The sequence below is a fragment of the Chiloscyllium plagiosum genome, unplaced genomic scaffold, assembly GCF_037043375.1.
Source record: "Chiloscyllium plagiosum isolate Xiang-an unplaced genomic scaffold, Cpla_swu_hap1 HiC_scaffold_9, whole genome shotgun sequence".
NCBI classification, from domain to species: Eukaryota; Metazoa; Chordata; class Chondrichthyes; order Orectolobiformes; family Hemiscylliidae; genus Chiloscyllium; species Chiloscyllium plagiosum.
This window is the reverse complement of record NW_028270147.1, coordinates 21,243,683-21,265,834: the sequence shown is the minus strand read 5'-3', so window position 1 is coordinate 21,265,834 and position 22,152 is coordinate 21,243,683. Positions and strand designations below refer to the sequence as shown.

The 22,152-nt window shown below is 39.9% G+C and overlaps 1 protein-coding gene across 7 annotated transcripts in view; it reads left to right on the top strand.

Annotated features, from left to right (window-relative positions):
- evi5b (ecotropic viral integration site 5b) overlaps positions 1-22,152 on the top strand; it is a 295,151-nt gene that overhangs the window by 93,083 nt on the left and 179,916 nt on the right. For 6 of the 7 annotated variants that reach the window (XM_043698800.2, XM_043698798.2, XM_043698802.2 and 3 more), the window contains 2 exons: positions 10,113-10,302; positions 13,749-13,973. In XM_043698800.2, coding sequence (XP_043554735.2) covers positions 10,113-10,302; positions 13,749-13,973 — 415 coding nt within the window. The remainder of the gene's footprint in view (positions 1-10,112; positions 10,303-13,748; positions 13,974-22,152) is intronic. The other variant, XM_087990459.1, reaches the window with a different exon arrangement.

The window sequence follows — 22,152 nt, the reverse complement described above, 5'->3', positions numbered from 1 at the left end:
TGCACTGGTCACAGGCCTCCAATCTGAAAAACAACTGTCCACAACCACCTTCTGTCTTCTAACTTTAAGCCAGTTCTGTATCCAAATGGTGAGTTCTCCCTGTATTCCATGAAGTCTAACCTTGCTCACAGTCTCCCATGGGGAACCTGTTGTTGGAAGAAGATTCTGAGGGACAGGATTTACATGCATTTGAAAGGCATGCAATTACTGATTTTTGTGCCTGGGAAATCATGTATCACTAATTTGATTGAGTTTTTTTGAAGAGTTGACCAAGAAGATTGAAGGTGGAACATTCAACGTTGCCGATATGCACTTCAGCAAATCGTTCAACAAGAATCAACATGATAGACTGGTTAGTAAGATTAGATTACGTGGGATCAGGAGGCACTTGTCGATTGGATACAAAATTATCTTGTAGGTAGGAGACAGAGGGTGGTGGTGGTGGAGGATTGTTTTTTTGAACTGGAGGCCTGTGACCAGTGGTGTGCCACAAGGATCGCAACTGAATCCATTACTTTTCATCATTTATATAAATGGTTTGAATGTGAATATAGGTATGTTTAGTAGGTTTGCAGATGACAAATGTAAAAGGTTATCTGAGTGCAACGTGACCTTAATCCCATGGGCCGAAGAGCGGCAAATGAAGTTTAATTTGGATAAATGTGAGGTGTTGTATTTTGATAAGGCAAACAGGGCAGGACTTATCCACTTAATTGAGCCCTGTGGAGTGTTGCCAAACAAAGAGACAGAGACGTGCAGGTGCATTGTTCCTTAAAAGTGGAGTTCCAATTAGACAGGATGGTGAAGAAGGCATTTGGCATGCTTGCCTTCATTGGTCCGAATATTGAGTAAAGGAGTTGGGAGGACATGCTCCAGCTGAATAAGACATTGGTGAGGACACTTGTAAAATACTGTGCACAATTCTAGTCACAGTCCTATAGGAAGGATATTGTTATATTTGAGAGGGTGCAGAAAAGATTTAGAAGGATGTTGCTGGGACTAGAAGTTTTGATTTCTCGGGAGACGCTGAATGGGCTGGGGTTTTTTCCCTGGCATGTTGGAGGCTGAGGGGTGATCTTAGAGGTTGATAAAATCACGAGGGGTATGGATATGATGAATAGTCAAAGTCTTTTCCTCAGGGTAGGGGAGTCCAAAACGAGAGGACATATTTCATTCTCGCTAACACTCAACACTGGAGCCCCCCAGGGATGTGTACTCAGCCTCCTACTGTACTCGCTGTATACCCATGACTGCGTCACCAAATACCAGACTAATGTCATTTACAAGTTCATTGATGACACCACCATCGTTGGTCGAATCTCAGATGGCGACGAAACAGACTAAAGACAGGAGGTCGAAGACATGGAAAAATGGTACACTGAGAATAACCTAGCTCTCAATGCCAGCAAAACCAAGAACTCCTTATTGACTTTTGGCGGGACGTTACTTTTATCCCCCTACACATTAACAGCACAGAGGTGGAATGAGTGGACAGTGTCAAGCTCCTGGGAGTGTTCATCCACAACAAGCTTTCTTGGACTCTTTGTGTGGACATACTGGTTACAAAGGCCCAACAATGTCTCCTTTTCCTCAGGCAGCTGAGAAAATTTGACATGGCGGCAAATATCCTTGCCAACGTTTATAGGTGCGCCATCAAGAGTATTCTGTTTCTTCCCTGGAATGGCAACTGTACCATTCAAGATCAGAGAAGGTTACAGAGAGTGGTGAACTCGGCCTGGACAATCACAAAGGCCAACCTCCCATCTATAGAATCCATCTACCAGGCCTGCTGTCGAGGAAAGGCCACCAGCATTCCCAAAGCTTCATCCCACCCTGGCAATGCTTTTCTACAACCTCTACCATCATGGAGAAGGTACAGAAGCCTGAACGCATGCACCAGCCTGTTTCGAAATAGTTTCTACCTTACTGTTGTTAGAATACTGAATGGAGACTCAAACTCTTAACATTTGCCAGTACCTGTGTTTTTTGTTTTGCTGTGATTTACCTATTATTTACTTATCTATGCTATTTAACTATGTGATCTGCCTGTATTGTTCACAAGACACAGCTTTTCACTGTGCCTTGGTACACGTGACAGTCAATTCAAATCAATTCATAGGTTTAAGGTGAGAGGGGAAAGATTTAAAAGGGACCTGGGAGGTATATTTTTCCATGCAGAGGATGGTGAATACAAGGAGTGAACTGGCAGAGGAAGTGCTGGAGGCTGGTACAATTACAACATTTAAAATGCATCTGGATGGGTACATGAATAGGAAGGGTTTGGAGAGATGTGGACCAAATGTTGGCAAATGGGGCTCGGTCAGATTGGGATGTTGAGTTGGTGCTGGTGAGTTGGCCCAAAGGATTTGTTTCCTTGCTGTATGACTATGACTCTAAGTAACTCAATTCAGGGGTGACTAGAGATGAACACTAACTGCAGGCTTAGTGAGTGACACCCACATCACCTTGAATGACAATGATGGAGCGTTTAAAATTAGTAGTGCCAGAATTAGAGGAGCAGGGATTACTTCGAGGGTTTAACAAAAGAGAACTGCATTTGTATGACTTGTTTCTCAGCCACAGGACATCTCAAAGTGCTTTACAGCTAATTAAGTACTTTTGAATTGTATCTACTGTTGTTGGTTCTGAGGCAAGAGGAAATTGCAGAGAAAGGGAAGGATAAAGCCATGGAAGGATTTTGAAAATATGTATGAGAATTTACAAAACTAAAACATGAAGTAATTGGAAGCCAGCCTGGGTACGAGAACATGGTGTGACACATGTATGGGACTTTGCAAGTTGTCTTGAGCTTTTTTCATGCTTTCATAGGCAAGACATTTCAATCAGATTACCTTCCTGCTCTTTATAGAATCCCTACAGCGTGGGAGCAGACCATTTGGCCCATCAAAGAGCATCCCAAGCAGACTTCCTCCATCCTATCTCTGTAACCTGCATTTCTCGTAGCTGATTGACCTAGCCTGTACATACTTGGACACCATGGGCAATTTAGCATGGTTAATCCACCTAACCTGCGCATCTTTGGACTGTGGGAGGAAACTGGAGCATCTGGAGGAAACCCATGCAGAGACAGGAACAACACAGACAGCTGCCTAAGTCTGGATTCGAACCCAGGTCCCCGATGCTAACTACTGAGTCCCATGCCAAATCTTTTGAAATTTTTAAATTCTGTCAGTTGGGTTTATATGACCCTTAGAAAGTCAGGTACAATGCAGAACTGGGGCTTGTGATTGGGAAAGGGTGGACTGCTGAGTTGTGCAGTTACAGTCTAACCTGAAGTAAACTCAGTTGTAACAAAAATTAAATAAGGAGAGGATGTGAGTGGAAATTATCCTTGAGGATTGGATCATTACAAGTAACAAAACAAGATTAGTCTCTCCTAAGAAAGTAACACATGAATCCATTTCACTTTTTGTTACCATTCATACAATGTCATCACATTTGGAAATTTCAATATCTTCATGGAAATGCATTTATCTTGCAGTTATCCCACAGCTAATGTCACATTGCCAAGTCATGTCTCTTGCATCAGTTTATCTAGGTGGCATTACCTGTCGGATTTGAAAGCAGGATAGTGAAGGAGGAGTTTGGTATGCTTTCTTTTATTGCTTAGAGTATTGAATACAGGAGTTGGGAGATCATGTTGCGGCTCTACAGGACGTTGGTTAGGCCACTATTGGAGCATTGCATGTAATTCTGGTCTCCTTCCTATCTGAAAGATGTTGTGAAACTTGAAAGGGTTCAGAAAAGATTTACAAGGATGTTGCTAGGATTGGAGGATTTGAGCTATAAGGCGAGGCTGAACAGGCTGGGGCTGTATTCCCTGGAGCGTCGGAGGTTGAGGGGTGACTTTATAGAGGTTTGCAAAATCATGAGGGGCGTGGATAGGATAAATAGGCAAAGTCTTTTCCCTGGGGTCGGGAAGTCCAGAACTAGAGAGCATCGGTTTAGGGTGAGAGGGGAAAGATGTAAAAGGCACCTAAGGAGCAACGTTTGCACACGTGTATGGAATGAGCTGTCAGAGGAAGTGGTGGATGCTGGTACAATTGCAACATTTAAGAGGCACTTGGATGGGTATATGAATAGGAAGGGTTTGGAGGGATATGGGCCAGGTGCTGGCAAGTGGGACTAGATTGGGTTTGGATATCTGGTCGGCATGGACGGGTTGGACCGAAGGGTCTGTTTCCATGCTGTACATCTCTATGACTCTATGAAGTGCAAGCCACACACTATAGCTTGTTATTTGGTTTAATTGTTCTTAAAGTAAGTAACATGGCAGTAAAAATCATGGCATCCAAAATATGTAAACACTGTTTTATTTTTAATAGCTGGTGGTTTCACTTTAACTGCCTAATCACAGCTGGTTTATTAAAAGGCTTTACATTGTACTCCTGCACTGTACTCTCGAATCCTCCAATACTGTATCCATGTCTCCCACTTATTTCTCATTTACATGCTGTGCCCTATCAATAGCATCCAAAAGAGCACCATTAGTTTACAGACTGTGCTGATCACACTGAGCTCCATCTCACCATCGCCTCTCTTGATTCTTTCTGTTACTTGATTTTTAGATTGCCTAAGCATTTAGTGACGACCAGTATTGGATGAGCAAAATTTTCCTTCAATTAAATGTTGGGAAATCTTTTTTTGTTCTCTACTCCAAATTCTGGTCCCTATCTACTGACTATCTCCTTCCCTGCCAAAAATGGGATTGAACGAGTCTGATCTTTTTTTTTTGACTCGTTCACAGGATGAGGGTGTCGCTGGATAACCAGCATTTTCTGCCCACCCCAGCAGGCATTTCAGAATCACCCACATTGCTGTGAGTCTGGATTCACATGTAGGCCAGACCAGGTAAGGACAGTGGTTTCCTTCCCTAAAGGACATTAGTGAACCAGTTGGGTTTTTCCAACAATTGACAATGGATTCCTGGTTACGATAGACTCTCGATTCCAGATATTTATTGAATTCGGATTCCACCATCTTCCGTGGCAGGATTCAAACCTGGGTTCCCAGGACATTATCTGGGTCTCTGGGCTGAGAGTCCAGCAATAAGACCATGAGGCCATTGCTTCTGCTGAGTGTCATGTTTGATCCCGCGATGGACTTCCATACAGGTGTGCCTGATCACTAAGTTCGTAACATTTCAAAATATCTGTAGCATAGTTCTCTTTACTATACTGTAATCTAATTTAATCATAGGTTAGACTATCATCTTGTTACTCTAGATCCCTTCGTGAATTTTACAATTTGTAGTTTGACACATTTTATTTGATTGAACTGTTGATGAAATATAGTCACTGTTAGTACTTCAGTTCAGGAGTTGCATGGTGCAAATTTCAATGCCATTCCACTTCTGCAAATTTTATTTGAAAGTTAGATTCTGCACCAGTATGTGAATAGAAAAGATGTTCAGCCTAAAATATATATTATTGTTACCATCAGGACATCATGTGACATTAGAGAAGGTTTTACATAAAAGACTCGCATGGAAACAGTAACACAATGAATAATGTTAGTGGAAGGTAATCTAATTAATGGTCCACTGGTTCAAATCCCACCACAGCAGCGGGGAAAATTTAAATCCAATAATACATCGAGAAGAAAAACTAGTCTCAGGGCTACCATATCTTCTCTACTTCGATTTGACCAAACACAAACTAAGGGAGCGTTTTGCTGATAATTTCAGCCAGGCCATAAGGGCCAGCCTGACCTCCCGGTCACCGTCCATTTTCAATTCCCCTTCCCACTCCCCCTCCAACATGTCCATCCTCGGCCTCATCCATTACTACAGTGAATCAGACCATAAATTGGAGGAACAACACCTTATCTTCAGCTTGGACAGCCTACAGCCCTGAGGATTCAAGATTGAATTCTCCAATTTCAAATAACTTTCCCACTCATCCCTGGACTCGCTTTTCAGCCCCACCACCTCCCTTCCATTTCTCCTACCAACCCTTCTTTCCAGCTACCAACCGGATTCATTCCTCCTAATGACCAACCAGGTCGTACTCACCACCTGTATTCACCTTTCACTACCTTGCCACTCTGGCCCTCTCACCACCCATAACCTTCCCCTCTATCCCCACCTGCATTCCTGAAGAAGCGTTATACCCGAAATGTCAACTTCTCCATCTCAAGATGCTACCTGGCTTGCTGTGTTCTTCCAGCCTTCTGCTTGCCTACTTTGGATTCCAGCAACTATAGTTTTTTTTGTCTCAAACCTTCTCTTAGCTTCCAACATGTTTACATAAGAACATAGGAACATGACATTCAGACCCAAAAGCCTGTTTGTTATTTTATGATGTCATGGCTGTTCTGTGGCCTAACTCCATATACCTGTCTTTGACCATATCATTTAATTTCTTTGATTAGTGAAAAGTTATCTAGCTCAGATTTAAAACTAACTTGCATCCTTTCTTTGTCAAATAAGATGGTCAATCCTTTACACATTATTTCGGATGTAGTCTCACCAGGACACTGTAAAATTGAAGTTCGGTTTCTCTACTCTTTTGTATTCAATTTCCCTTGCATTAAGTCACAAGGGCGCTCCTAGTTATTTGCTGTACCCATGTACTAATCTTTTACGATTCATGCACAAGGGCATCTCGATTCCTCTATCTCTTCAAGCTCAGTATTTAGATAATACAGTCGGTTCTGCTATAACGCGTTAGTTTCATTCTTATGCAATCCAGTGTTATAAGAAAATAATATCAACACCATTTAAGCCAATGGGACCAGAATCGTGTTATAACCTAATTGTGTAAGAACTTAATAAATGCTTTGTGTCAGTCTTCACGGTGGAAGACATGAGTAATTCCCAACAATTACGGAGAGTCAAGGGACAGAGTTGAGTATTGGAGCCATTACAAAAGAGAAAGTGCTAGAAAAGCGACAAGGTCTAAAAATTGACAAATCTCCTGGCCTGGCTGGGCTGCATCCTCGAGTTCTGAGGGAGGTGGCTGAAGAAATAGCAGAGGCATTGGTTGTAATCTTTCAAAAATCATTGGAGTCTGGGAAAGTCCCAGAAGATTGGAAAATCACTGTTGTAACCCACATGTTCAAGAAAAGATCAATACTAAAGATGGAAAATTACAGGCCGATTAGCCTAACCTCAGTTGTAAGTAAAATTCTAGAAACCAAGTAAAGGATGAGATTTCTAAATTCTTGGAAGTACAGGGTCAGATTAGAACAAGTCAGCATGGATTTAGTAAGGGAGGTTGTGCCTGACAAGCCTGTTGGAATTCTTTGAAGAGGTAACAAGTATGTTAGATAAGAGAAAACCAGCGGATGTTCTCTACCTTGACTCCCAAAAGGCCTTTGATATGGTGCCTCACAGCAGGCTGCTGAGTAAGGTGAGGGCCAATGGTGCTTGAGATGAGCTACTGGTATGGATTGAGAATTGGCTGTCTGACAGAAGGGAGAGAGTTGGGATAAAAGCTTCCCGCAGGGAAGTGTTGGGGCCGCAGCTGTTCACTTTATATATAAATGACCCGGATCAAGGAACTGAGGGCATTTTGGCGACGTTTGCTGATAATGCGAAGTTAGGCGGACAGGCAAGTAGTTCTGAGGAGATGGGGAGGCTGCAGAAAGATTTAGATAGTTTAGAAGATTGGTCCAGGAAATGGTTGATGAAATTCAATGTGAGCAAATGTGAGGTCTTGCACATTGGAAAAAAGAATACAGGCATGGACTATTTTTAAAACGGTCAGAAAATTCCTAAAGCCAAAGTACAGCAGGATTTGAGAGTGCTAGTCCAGGATTCTCTCAAGGTTGACTTGCAGTTGAATCTGTGGTTAAGAAAGCAAATATAATGTTGTCATTTATCTCAAGAGGATCGGAATGTAAAAGCAGCGATGTGCTACTGAGACTTTCCAAAGCTCTAGTTAAGCCCCATTTAGAATACTGTGTCCAGTTTTGGGCCCCACACCTCAGGAAGGACATACAGGCACTGGAGTGTGTCCAGCGGAGATTCACATGGATGATCCTTGGAATGGTAGGCCTAATGTATGATTAACAGCTGAGGATCCTGGGATTGTATTCGTTAGAGTTTAGAAGGTTGAGAGGAGATCCAATAGAAACTTAGAAGATAATGCATGGGGAAGTTGTTTCCGTCAGGTGGGGATACTCAGACCCGTGGACACAGCCTTAGAATTAGAGGGGGTCAATTTAAAACTGAAATGAGGAGACATTTCTTCAGTCAGAGAGTGGTGGGCCTGTGGAATTCATTGCCACGGAGCGTAGTGGAGGCTGTGACATTAAATGTCTTCAAGGCAGAGGTCAATAAATTCTTAATTTTGCAAGGAATTAAGCGATATGGGGAGAGTGCAGGTAAGTGGCATTGAAATGCCCATAAGCCATAATTGAATGGCAGAGTGGACTCGATGGGTTGAATGACCTTACTTCCACTCTTATGTCTTATGGTCTTATTACTAATACATGCTTTAAAAGTTCACGCTTTAGAAACAGTGACCCAACTTGTCAATTGTGTTATAGCGAATTCGTATTAACGGAATGTACGTTATAGCGGAATGACCTGTATGCTTTTTATTTTAACTACCAGAAAGGCAATTTCATATTTTCCCAAATTATTTTTGTCTGTAATTCATTGATGGGATGTGGGTGCATTTGAATGGACCAGCATTTGTTGCCCATCCAATTTATGGCCCTAAAAAGCTACTCAGTTCGAGGGACAATTAATTGCTCTCTGTTTAGAGCCACATATGGAGCAGACTAGGTAAGGACAGTAGTTTCTTTTTCCTAAAGGACCATAGTGAATCATCTGAGTTTATATGGCAGTCAACAGCGGGTTAGCATTTAACAGTACTTAACATTTTAATTGCAGACTGTTTTATTGAATGAAAGTTTGCTGTCTGCCATGTAAGAACCTATCACCAGAGTATTATTCAGGGCCTCTGGGTTACTATTATGATAATATTGGCACTATGCTACCATCTCCCCTATATCTTTGCTCAGTTACTCGACTGATCTATATCTATTTGTTGCATCCTTTTTCTCTGGAAAGTGTTGGTAGATTTCTCTTACTTTTTTGTTGTATATCTTTATCGCTTTTTAAACTATAATGAATACACAAAATGTTTTTCATAGATTGCTAGCTGTACAGTGGCATGGTTCATGCTGAGTCTTAAGTTCCTGGATCGCAAAACGAGTGTGGGAACAGGAGAGTGTGTGTCACCCCATTTCGATGAATGTAAATGTGTTACTTTTCCTGTGAAAATTGCATTAAAATACATAGCTTAAATTGTTTTGATTTCATAAATCAAAATAATAAATTGTACTTGATGCTTTCCTGTCAGTGCTTTTACAATCCTATAATCAGAAATGCACAGAAAAATGTTTTAAGGAACGTCTGACACCACTGACAATTGAACTGCAATGTTATGAGCCTCTATACTTGAAAGTTTGCTCATCCTTCAGATGTCTTTTTTCTGACCAACTATCTGTGTGCAATAACCATTCTAGAGCAAACATCATTAGAAACAAAAACTCAGGTAATCAAGCTTAAATCTGTCCAGGCAACTTTATCTTGATTGCAAATCTCCCTCTAAATTATTTTGCTGGGGCTGACAGCGCTGCAGATGTAATTGAATAGGAAAAATTATTTTCGTCAGATTTATAGGGCCAAGAATAAATATATTTTTATAGTATAATGAATTACAGAAGAATTGGCATCCAACTCGTCAACTTTTTATTACCTTTTTAATGCAACTTTCTGTGCTGGTTTATTTTCCCTGCTGTTGCCTTAAGTTGCTCAGACATCTCCCAGCATTAATTAAGAATGACTCACTCAGGCTAAGACTAAAATAGGATTTAAAAGAACAGAAAAATTGGATACTTCATCAGCAAGACTTGCCACACAATGTAAAATGTAGCTCCCTTGGTTATTGCAGTGACCTCTTGATATCATAAAAACTATATTCCTTAACCATTCACTTTGCTTTAGTAATTAAATTGAATTATCGAAATGGCAAAACAGATACTTCTTCACTGCAATGGTTATGCGTCTCTGCCTTTAGTAGCATAATCTGATATTTACTTCACTTTCATTTAAAAGACTCAATGTTTTGGTGCAGGCTTTTGGAGACTGATAGCAAGTCTTTGAAATCTGTAAATGGATCTCGCCGAAATAGTGGATCTTCATTGGTATCTAGTTCTTCTGCTTCAAGTAATCTAAGCCACCTGGAAGAAGATTCCTGGATCCTCTGGGGAAGAATTGTGAACGAGTGGGATGATGTACGGAAAAAGAAAGAGAAGCAGATGAGGGTAAGGACCAGAAACCAGTGGTGCTTTTACTATTTTCCTGATGTTTTCAATGGTAGGGTACAAAGACTATTGGGTAGCTTTTCGAAAAAGGAGCTATGTTTTAACTTCAGAATTTATCTCTTTGTACAGTCCGTTTGTTGCACTATCGAAACATCACTGTTCCGTGGTGTTGAATGCTACTGCTGATCTTTGACAAGCAGTAAATATCATTTAAATTCTGTTGAGCATGTGGTCATAGCAACAACTGAAGATCTGATGGAAGTAGGCATTTAATATTATTACCTCAGCTATTCTGACATGCAGTGTAGACCAATGTGTGCAGCCTCATTCTTAAATCTAGGATAACGTGTGGCTATGATGTTCTGCTGATTTCCTTCATTGATAAAGCACCCATATAAATGGTATTTGGTTAATGACCATTGTAGTTTGTTTCCAACGTGTGCAGTGCACAACGATCTCAAAATAATTTACGAAGACTGATTATCTCATTCTGCATATTGTTTGAAATGTTTAAGACAATCAATTCAGAATATTTAAAATGGTCAAAGATTCAGAAGTTTTGTAACAGGGTGCTATTTTCTTTTGTGCCAGACTTGAGGACAAGGGACACAGTTTTACAATCTGAGTATGTTCAAATAGAAGTAATATATTAAACTACTTTTCAAACAAATGGTGTTGGAAATATGGACCTCTCCCATGCAAAAAGCTTTGGAATTTGGGTTGAATTTTCTTGACTGAAGTTGGATCTTTGATAAGGTTAACAAAAAAGATGAAGTGCTGTATTGGGAAAATGGCGTTGAGATACAGTTTAGCCATTATCTGATTAAATCGTGAAGTAAGCTTCAGTGAGCTTCACTTTAAGGCTATATCCCTTCCACTCATCTTCAGACTGTTATCAGTAAAACAATCTCAAAACCTGGAACAATTGCAATTTTTAACAGGAAAACAAATTTACTTATAATTTGATGCTGATATTAGGAGTAGCCAAGTGTGTAGTGCTGAAAAACAATAGCAGGTCAGGCAGCATCTGAGGAGCAGGAGAATTGATGTTTCGGGCTTAAGCCCTTCATCAGGAATGGGGCTTGCGGTCCAGGGATGCTGAGAGATTAATGGGAGGGGGTGGGGCTAGGGGGAGTAAGGCTTGTGGAGCTCCTGCTTTGAATTTGTTCATTCTGTCTGGAAGAGATTTGATTTGGGGGTGTTCCACTTAATAAGGATTGGGAGTGATGCATTGCTGGGCTTGGAAAAGTTCCAACTATAAAAATACTACTTTTGAGTTGATACAAACAAGTTTTGTACTGATTAAACTAACAGTATCAATTTGGGCACAAGGCAGTGAAAGTTTTGAGTTTGCCTCCATTGACTGCACTGTTTATTGTAAACTTCCCAATTTGTTTATGCTATGGTGTATGGAAAAGACCGACATGTTAAGAAATCAGTAAGTGAATACCATGATCTAGTCCTTGCATTTCCACAAGTTCAGTAAATTACTCTCCATTTCACATCCAAGTCCAATCTAATGATACCCAACCTGAAAGATTTCTTTGAATAGGAGGCAAACCAACCTGTCAATGTAAAATGACTCTAAGAAACAGATGTAAGATTTCATTGCTTGGAGATACGAGCTAAGTACCAACTCAAAAAGTTCATTTCTTGAAACTATTACAAACTGGGCTTTCGACTTCTAATTTTCTTCTGACAAAAAAAAAGTTGCCTGCTCACCAACATGCATGAGCAACCACTCTGTTCTGCATATGAGGAGTTTTGATGTCATGAAAGTTCATGTGAAATACAATATAGCTTGTCCAAACATTGCAGTCAAATCTATAAATTTTAATATTAGTTTCTGGGATGTGTGTGCATCAACCCCAGATTACCTTTGAGAGCCATTTCCTAAACATTTCCACTGTTTTGCTATTTGGGATGAACTCCAGGGTTTTGAGCCAATCACAAGTAATGAATGACCTACATTTCCACTGCATGCTGTGGTGTAATGAATAACCCTTTAATTACCAAGTGTTTCAATTTTTTTTCACTATAAAAAATAGTTAATTGACAACTGAGAATAAGATCGTTTCATAGTAATAACATTATTGCTCTGCCAATGTGATGAAGTAATTAACCTGACACTAATCCAAATATTGATATGATTAATGTAATTATTGTAGAGTTGATTGGAATAATAGACAACAAACAGGATCCAGTTTTATGAGTTCAAACTGTAAGATAGTGAAATTGTTAAGAAATGTGAGTCAGCATTGATTTGGCAGTTAAAAGGCCCCTTTTTTATTTACGGACAATTTACTTTGACTCATGTTTGTTACGTTGATTGTAGAATTGATGATGTGCTTCGTATTTGCTTTCGAAAAGGTTTTCATTTAAAGTTACTTTGGCTATCCTTAGAGATATAATACATTTTGCTTGGATTCATGAAAATTAAACCACAATAATGTCTTAATGCTGACATTCCCACTGCCTTCTCAAGGGCAACTAAGGGGGCCAATAACTGCTGGCCAGCCAGCGACACCCACAGCCCATGAATGAATATGGAAAAAAAATTGCCAGTGTAAATTTCCTTAAATTATGCATCATTATAGCAAATATTTGCTCCAAGACTGCTTTTTATTTCCTTTGGATGGCCGAAGGCACTTTACAATGAAAAATTCAGTCACTGTTAAGGGAACAAACATACCAGTTCATGTGTGCACGGCAAGACCCTGCAAAGAGTAAATTAATAAATAATCAGGTTGGGAAAAATGTTGGACAGAGCACTATAAAAACTTGGAAATCTGATCCTGAATTGATAGACAGGTGTTCTTAATGTTTCGTCTCGCAGGTTACATTTCTGACAACACAGCCCTCTTTCAGTACTGCATTGAAATGTCAGGTGAGAGGGAATATGTGAACACATCTACGTTGAGGTTTGAATCCATAACTTTGTCTCAGAACTAAATATTCTCCGAAATGAGTTGAGCTGACATAAACTAAGAAAATTCATATGTTAGCTGTTCGGGAATCAGTTGATGTCAGGAAAATTGCTGGTCGGTAACGAGGTTGTGCAGGTCAGGGAGTGTTCTGAGCTGTCAATATAACGCTGGTTCTGTACCAATTTTAGGTATCAGTCTCCAAGTTGGCACCATTGTTATTAATATTGCCATAATTTTTCCATCGCTATTGGGAATAATGTTATAACAGTACTCTTCAATAGCTATTACAGCTTTGGTATTGTTGTACCCTCTCAGAGCTGAAACTGTTATGTTTATTGGACAAAGCACGTTGACAATCCTAGAAAGCTGAGCCATTTATTTGGTTGTAACTTAAGGGGTTACAAATTCTAATACATTACAGCACTAATTTCTCTCTCTGTGCAACAGCCAGGTTAAACAAACTTCCAGCAAAAAAAAAGCACAAACTGAGATTTTGAAATTATTTTCTGTACCTTTCAGGAACTTGTTCGAAAGGGGATTCCTCATCATTTTCGAGCTATCGTGTGGCAGCTACTATGCAATGCTCAAAATATGCCTATTAAAGACCAGTATTCAGAGTTATTGAAGATGACCTCGCCATGTGAAAAACTTATAAGAAGAGATATTGCTAGAACGTATCCAGAGCATGATTTTTTCAAAGAGAAAGACAGCCTGGGACAGGAGGTTCTATTTAATGTTATGAAGGTAAACTTGTCATTTTAACGTAATTACTTATGAAGAGCAGCCTCTTGATTATAAGGAGTCTCCCTACATTTTAAAATAAATTTGTAATTTGAGCAAGAAACAAACGTCAAAAGGGATGTTGTTGCAACAGTGCACAGTTGAAATATTTTTCCCTTCTCCTTGAGGCTAGGAAAAATACAGCTTAATGCACAGGAAAGTTCCATTTTATTTAAGGAATGTCTTGATGTTATATCCAGAAAAACACTTTGTGTGTCCGTGAGAATTTCTATTTTCTGTATGATTTTGGCCTTTCCAGTTTAAGATTAAATTGTCAGCGCTTGTGTTGCACAGTGATACGTTCACAGAAACTGCATTGATGATTTCAAACTCTTTTGTAGACGATCCTTCCAAGTGGAAGAGAAAATATGACTCCATTAGTGTGTACTGAATTTAAAAGGTTAGCCCTGAGGTGGAAGATCATATGCAGAGCTAAAACATAATTACTGTTTGCTTATTTAAAGGTCTGTGAATGCTGTGGGGGTGGTGAAATTGCCATGGAAACATCAGAAGTAATATGAGCAGTTACATCTGTCCTACATGATTGACACTAAAGTTAGAGACTGCATCTTTAAAGTTAGTCAACTTGGGCCTCAAATACCCAGCAGTTTTTAAAACCTGTTTTTGAGTACTCACTAATAATTTACTTGCTGAATATATATGTTTAGATGATGAAAGATACCTTTGCAGAAACAAGCAAATTGCTTGACTGCTATTGGGCTGATTGAGTATTGGAATATGCTTCACAACGGGCATTGTAGAATGCGTAGTGGCCCCCACAGTGTAGTAAGAGGCCATTAGGTGCATCAAGTCTGCACCAACCTTCCAAAGAGCACCCCACCCTATCCTCATTACTCCTCATTTATCAAGGCTAATCCACCTAGCCTACAGATCCCTGGACACTACTAAGCAATTTAACATGGCTAATCTACTTAACCTGCACATCTTTGGATTGTAGGAGGAAACTGGAGCAGCTGACCAGAACCCAAGCAGACACAGAATGTCTGTTTGAAGTTTGCAAGACAGCCTGGTGGGCGGCACGGTGGCACAGTGGTTAGCACTGCTGCCTCTCAGCGCCAGAGACCCGGGTTCAATTCCCGCCTGAGGTGACTGACTGTGTGGAGTTTGCACGTTCTCCCTGTGTCTGTGTGGGTTTCCTCCGGGTGCTCCGGTTTCCTCCCACAGTCCAAAGATGTGCAGGTCAGGTGAATTGGCCATGCTAAATTGCCCGTAGTGTTAGGTAAGGGGTAAATGTATGGATATGGGTGGGTTGTACTTCGGCGGGGCGGTGTGGACTTGTTGGGCCGACGGGCCTGTTTCCACACTGTAAGTAATCTAATCTAATCTAGGCTGGAATTGATCCTGAGTCTCTGGTGCTTTGAGACAGCAGTGCTAACCATCAAGCCACCATGCCATGCAGCCAGATGAAACTTACTATAAAAGCTAGTGTTTGAAAGTGCAGACAACTTCAAAATATAAATGTACAATGTGCGTTTTGTGTTTTGAAATTTCTTGTTCTGTGTAACACAGAACTAGGAATTTTGGGAGTAAAATTCAACATTGGGTAATGCAAAATATAAAAGGTGCATCAGCTAGCTTTTGTCTCAATTTCTTTTGTGTCAAGAAAAATCAGGTAGACTGAAAAACATATGTCGGTATCTGCTTGGTGTTCCTCTATTCCTAATGTGCAATACTTTCCTGGCCATGAAATTAAATGTAGTCCAATTATTGACCTGGAATTCAGTTGTGTTGCTATCAGTTGAATTGCTTAATTTGGAAAGATAATTTTTCATATTTCAGTGAAGAAAAAGCTTTTTTTTGAAGAATATTTCAGATTTCCATCATTTTGAACGTTGCTTAAAAGATTTTGTGGCTCAAGTCTGTTCTGCTTACAAAAACAGAACAAAGTATAACCTAGTTAATAATCTTATGTAGTTCTTCCAAAGAAAATGCTATATTTACAAAAATAAGAGATTCTGTACATAGGAATGCAAATAGTCATTTGGTAGCAGAGAACCGCTGAAACATTTTGTCAAAACCTTTCATTGTTCAGACATTAGGACATTAGCCAGAATGCCAATGTAAAGGTGAACAACATGTTGTATCAGAAGAGAGTGCTGATTTATTGGCAAGTGGACTACAATAGGTGTGAATTTCTCTCAGTTGTGCCAATTTTCATTTCCAAATGAATTGTTGACAAAAGAGGAGAGACTTAGTGGAATAAATAGTCATAGAATGGAAAAGACCCTTCAGACCAACTCATCCATACCAACCTAGTTTCCCAAACTAAACTTGTCGCCTTTGCTTGTGTTTGGCCCATATCCCTCTAAATCTTTCCTATTTATGGACTTGTCCAAATGTCTTTTAAATGTTGTAACTGTACCTGCACGTACCGCTTCATCTGGCAGTTCACTCTACATATGAATCACTCTCTGTGTGAAAACTTTGCCCCTCGGGTCTCTCAAATCTTTCTCCTCTCACCTTAAAAGTCTGTCCCCTAATTTTGGATTCTGTTACCTTGGGGAAAAAGACCTTGACCATTCACGTTATCTGTGCCCCTCATGATTTTAAAAACTTCTATAAGGTCACCACTCCATCTTCTAGACTCCAGTGAAAAGATGAGCAAGAGAATCTCCCGGTCAGCCTTGATTCATGTTAGGGCTCTACTCCCCCATCCCATTCCTGATGAAGGGCCTTTGCCCAAAACGTCAATTTTCCTGATCCTCGGATGCTGTCTGACCTGCTGTGCTTTTCCAGCACCACTTAATCTCCAGCATCTGCACTATCCACTTCTGCCGGGTATGTCGGTTAGTCTAATCTTAGAGTCAGAAAAAAGATCGGCACAACGTCGTGGGCTGAAGGGCCTGTATGTGATGTACTGTTCTATATTAGTTTGCTCTCACTCCGTGGATGTTGACTAACCCACTGTGATCTCCAGCATTTGTTGTTTTCAGTATATCTACCTTGGAATTGATGACTGTGCAAATAGGCTTTGGGGTATGCTCCTCTGGTTCTGCACAAAGCTTATGGTCAAATTTCAATCTCCTGCTGATGAGCTTTGGAGGGGGATGAGATGATGTACTTCTAAATGATGAAGATGCTCAGAGCAAAGATAGGGGAGGTGCTAATGGTGGGAACGTAGAGATTCACCTGGAGAAACTTTGAAAAGGGAAAAGTAGTTGAGCTGTGCTGATTTTCCAGTTGCTTGCCATTCCAATAAGCCATCCTACTCCCATGCCAACGTTTCCATTCAAGGATAATAAGTGTTCCAGTGAAGCTCTTCGCAAGCTGGAGAAACAACACCTCTTTTTCCATTTTGGCCCTTCACAACCTTCAGAACTCAGCGCTTGAGTTCAACAACTTGAGAGCATGAGCAGTTTCTTCCATCTTGATTACTACTTTACCATCTCTCCACATTAGTCGGTCGAAATGTGCAATTTCACTTATTATGAAGTATATCATATACCCTTTACATTGGTATTCTTAGGAAATGCGAGGTAAAATATTTTGACAATATGCCATTTTACAGCAATACTTAAGTTACACAGATACAATACTTCAATACGCAATGAGAAGATGTTAAAAAAAGTAGTCTATGAAGAATTGATGAACAGACATGTCTTGGAAAATGTATAACATTTGTTTTGATCTTTGTGCGTTTTTTTCTCTTTGCATTTCTTGCTTTTCTTTCTCCTTCAGGGCAACTACAGTATTGCCTTTCTACTAGCTCACTTCCATCTATTTGTCTCTCTTCCATTCATGCTGCATTAGATTAAATGGTCTCTTGCTCTCCTATGCATGTCGCATCAGCTTGCACCCTACCACTTCACTACCTAATATATCATTCAGGATATGTGGTTTGCCACATGCTTCATCCTAAATCTACTATTTCAAACCACTTTAAACCTTGCTTGGCTGTCAGAACAATTCAGAATTCATGTTCAACACCTATTTAAAACACTTGGTAAGTTTCTAATTAATTTCATCAAGTATCATAGCTTTTATCACATTCACTTTATTGCATGAGAAACAGATAATATCCATGAGACAGATAAAATCTTATTTTATGTAAAAGTAGACTTTTCATTCATGCACAATGCAATTGACAAAATGTTTGAATTGAAAAAGGGTTTTTTTTAATAACCACGTTATAATTTTGATCAAAGGAGCATTCTAGTCACTATAGGAGAGTGGTCATAGAGTCAGACAATATGGAAAGAGCCTTCAGTCCAACCAGTCCACACTGACTATGTTCCCAAACTAAACTAGTCCCATCTGGCTGCCCTTCACCCCAACCCTCCAAACCTTTTGTATTCATGAACCTTTTCTAAATGTCTTTTAACTGTTGTAACTGTATCTGCATCTGCCACTTTCTCTGGCCATTCATTCCACACACAAACTACTCTGTGAAAATGTTTAAATCTTTTTAAATCTTTCTCCTCTCACCTTAAAAATATGTCCCTTAGTTTTGAATTTCCCACCCTAGGGAAAGGATCCTTGAAGCCATCATGTGAAAAGAGCTGAAGGAATGCAAATCAAAGCAATTGGAAGCTTTGTACGATTGAGGCTGATTGGAAGTGATGTTTTTTAATTGGCAAAAAAAAAATTGCCTTAAGAATTTATACTTCACTCTTAGAAGGGAGAAAGAGAAAAAGATGTGGCTTGCTGGGTATGTTGGTTGGTGATTATACAACAATTTGGAGTTGTGTGGTCCCTTAAAATTGAAAAATATCCTGAGGAGCTTCACAGGAGTCTTCTCAGTCAAACTTCAGTTAAAGATAACCCAATACTGCACAACAGTTCTGTAAGGAATCCTCCAGATTGGTCTACAAGGAACAATCCTCCAAGGCTGTTAGGTGAATATCACTGTTACTTTTTGATAGTTAAGACAGCTGTCATTTGGCATCCATGTTGGTTAAAAGACCTTTTATGGACCTTCTGATACACAACAGCAAGGTGATTTTTTGACCACTCAGATAATTGCATATTAAGTAGGGCAAGCCAGCATGATTTGTTGCTGGCAATCATTTTTAACTCGCTTGAGTTCTTTTGGACAACAGAGTTGATGATGACATAATTGATTGATAGAATTGGAAATGTCATTTGGTGAAGTGCCACACAATAGATTTGAGAGTAAATTTGAAGCTCATCGAATAAGAGGGACAGGAGCAATACGGAAACTAGTTCAGTGACAGGAACAGAAACGAGTGACTACTGGATGTTTTTCAACCTAGAGGGAGGCTTATTGTGAAATTCTCAGGTAGGTTCTGTTAGTATGCCTCCTTTTCATGATATTTGTGTGTGTGTATATATTTGGGTATGTGTATATATAATTGACCAAGACCTTGGTGTACAAGAAACAATTTCAAAATTTGCAGATAATACAATATTGGAAATAATATGAACTGTAAGGAGGGTGATATAGAATTTCAAAAAGATCTAGAAAAGTTGGTGGAAAAGATGGCCAAACGTCAGGTTAAGTTTAAAATAGATGTATTAAGTTAATTTTGGTACGAAGAAAGCTGAGACAAAATAAAGGTAAAGTTGTCATGAGACTAAATAAAGGAAATGTAGGATTAGAAGGACCACAGCCGGCTTATCTTCTGAATGATCCCCGAACTAAGAACTTGTATCACCTTATGTGTAGCCTCCTTTCAATTTTCAAGTGTTTCAGCTTAATAGCCAGCAGCAAAGTTTAGTCTTTGACAAACTAAAGGTTGGTTTATCATAGAACTATTGTTGTAGTTATTCAAGTAAAACTTAGGTTTTGAGCTCAAACTATGATATATATATATATATAAAACAAGATTAAAAGTAGATATAGATAAAAGAAACTTATGAACGACAGATCAATGGCTAAGCTTATTGGAGGTCTGATGTTTCTTGAAGTTTTTCTATCTGAAGTGTAGGGATTGATACCTGAAGTCAAATTCAACAGCTGCAATGACTTCTGTAGTTAGACAGTTAATGTTTGCTTGTATAGGTAAGCAGAACTTGGGACAGATCAGAGGGTTTTTTGTTCCTCACTAGTTCTGCAGTCACAGCACTTTCACATTGCTGCAGCAGTTGATCTTTCAGTGGCTTTCTCTTTGGGTAAGAACCCTCTGAGTTTTTCCTTGTGGTACTGCACAAAATGGCTTTTGCAAACTTTCTTTATCACAACTCAAGAAAAATGGCTGCTCAGTCAATTTCAGATGGCCATTGCCCTATCTTGTAATTGTTTTCTGTCTCTTGTTTAGGAAGTTTTAAGTTCTCAGAACTTTATAAAGACTGATTATGTTTCCAAAGGTTAATCAAGTTCTAGATAGCTCTGTGATTACTGCTGCTACAACACTGGTTGATTTCAGGTCTATTAAACAATATAACAGATTGCTGAAATATTCTTTTGACAGCTTGTTAAAAATCTGCAATGAATTGCGCAGTTGTGACAGTGTATATGCACATAAGTCATTACAAATGGCAGGACAGGATAAGTTCGTGCTTAATAAAGTATACAATATTGAAAGTTATTATTAATAAGACCATTAAGTACAGAAATAAGGAAATTATGTTTTAACTTGCATAAGGTTCTCAGTCAGCCCCAGGTTCTGGGCGTCACTCTTCGGGAAGAATATGAAGGCCCCAGATAAACTATGCAAAAGGTTAATGAAAAATGGGTTGAGGGAGGAGAAACTTCAGTTATGTGAACAGATAGCAGAACTTAGGGTAGTTTTCCTTGGAGAAAAGAAAGTTGAGTGGAGGTATAATGGATGTATTCAAAATCGTGAGCCTGAACAGAGCAGGTAGTGTGAATCCTCCCATTGATGGAAGGATTGAGAAGATTAGGCCGCAGATTTAAGTTAATTGGTACCAAGAGAAAAATACTCTTTCATATGAATTGTTTGGATCTGGAATGAACTGAGTGTGTGATGGAGGCAGGTGCATTGGTGCATTCATGATGGAATTATCTGAATTAGATTATTAGCTGAAGAGAAAGAAGGTAGACAAGCAGCATCAGGAGGTGGAGAAGGCAATGTTTCAAGTGTAACCCTTCAAGACTGGGGGTGGGTGGAAGAGGAGCTGCAGATAAAGGGGGTGGGGGCGCAGGGTCGTGAGTCGGGATAAGTGAACATGGGGTAGAGGGTACGACCTGGTTGGTCAATGGGAGGAGTGAATTCGGTTGGTGGCTGGAAGGAAGGGTCAATCAGAAGAATGGAAGGGAGGGGGAGGGGCTGGGACCGGAGTTGGTGGGAAGAGTGGCGCAAACCAAGGATTGGCAAAGGGAATGGTCATTGTGGAAGGTGGAAAGGTGGGGAAGGGAAAATACTCTTGGTAGTGGGATCTGGTTGGAGTTGGTGGAAGTCTTTAACGTTGGATGCCAAGACTGGTGGGATGGTAGACGAGAACAATAAAGAAAATCAGAAATGCATATCTATTACAAAAAATCAGAAAGTCCACTCGGAAGAGAAAGAAGGTGCAGGCAAAGGCAGAGAAGGAAGGGGAGTGATATAAGACAAAGCTGATGCTGTAAGGAGGAGTGTAAAGTGTACAGATTGCTAGGCCATTTCAGAGGGTAGAACATTAAAGCGCAGTACAGGCCCTTCGATCCTCAATGTTGCGCCGACCTGTGAAATCAGTCTGAAGCCCATCTAACCTACACTTTCTTTACTCAGAGAGTAGTAAGGATGTGGCGCACACTTCCTGCAACAGTAGTAGACTCGCCAACTTGACAGGTATTTAAATGGTCATTGAATAGGCATATGGACGAGAACGGAATAAAGAAACTACCTCTGAAATCTGTCCTATGTCTCTCACCCCTCAATTTGAAGCTATGTCCTCTCGTACTAGACATCACCATCTGAGGAAAAAGGCTCTCACTGTCCAACGTATCTAACTCTCTAATTATCTCCTATGTCTCAATTAAGTCACTTCTCAACCTTCTCTCGAACGAAAACAGCATCCAGAAGTACCTTACTGAAATCCATATCCACCACATCAACCGCTTTACCCTCATCCACCTATTTGGTCATCTTCTCAAAGAACTCAATGAGGTTTATGACACACCTTCACAAAACCATGTTGACTATTCCTAATCAACTTATTCCTTTCTAGATGATTATAAATCCTATCTCTTGTAACCCATTCCGACCCTTTTCCCACAACC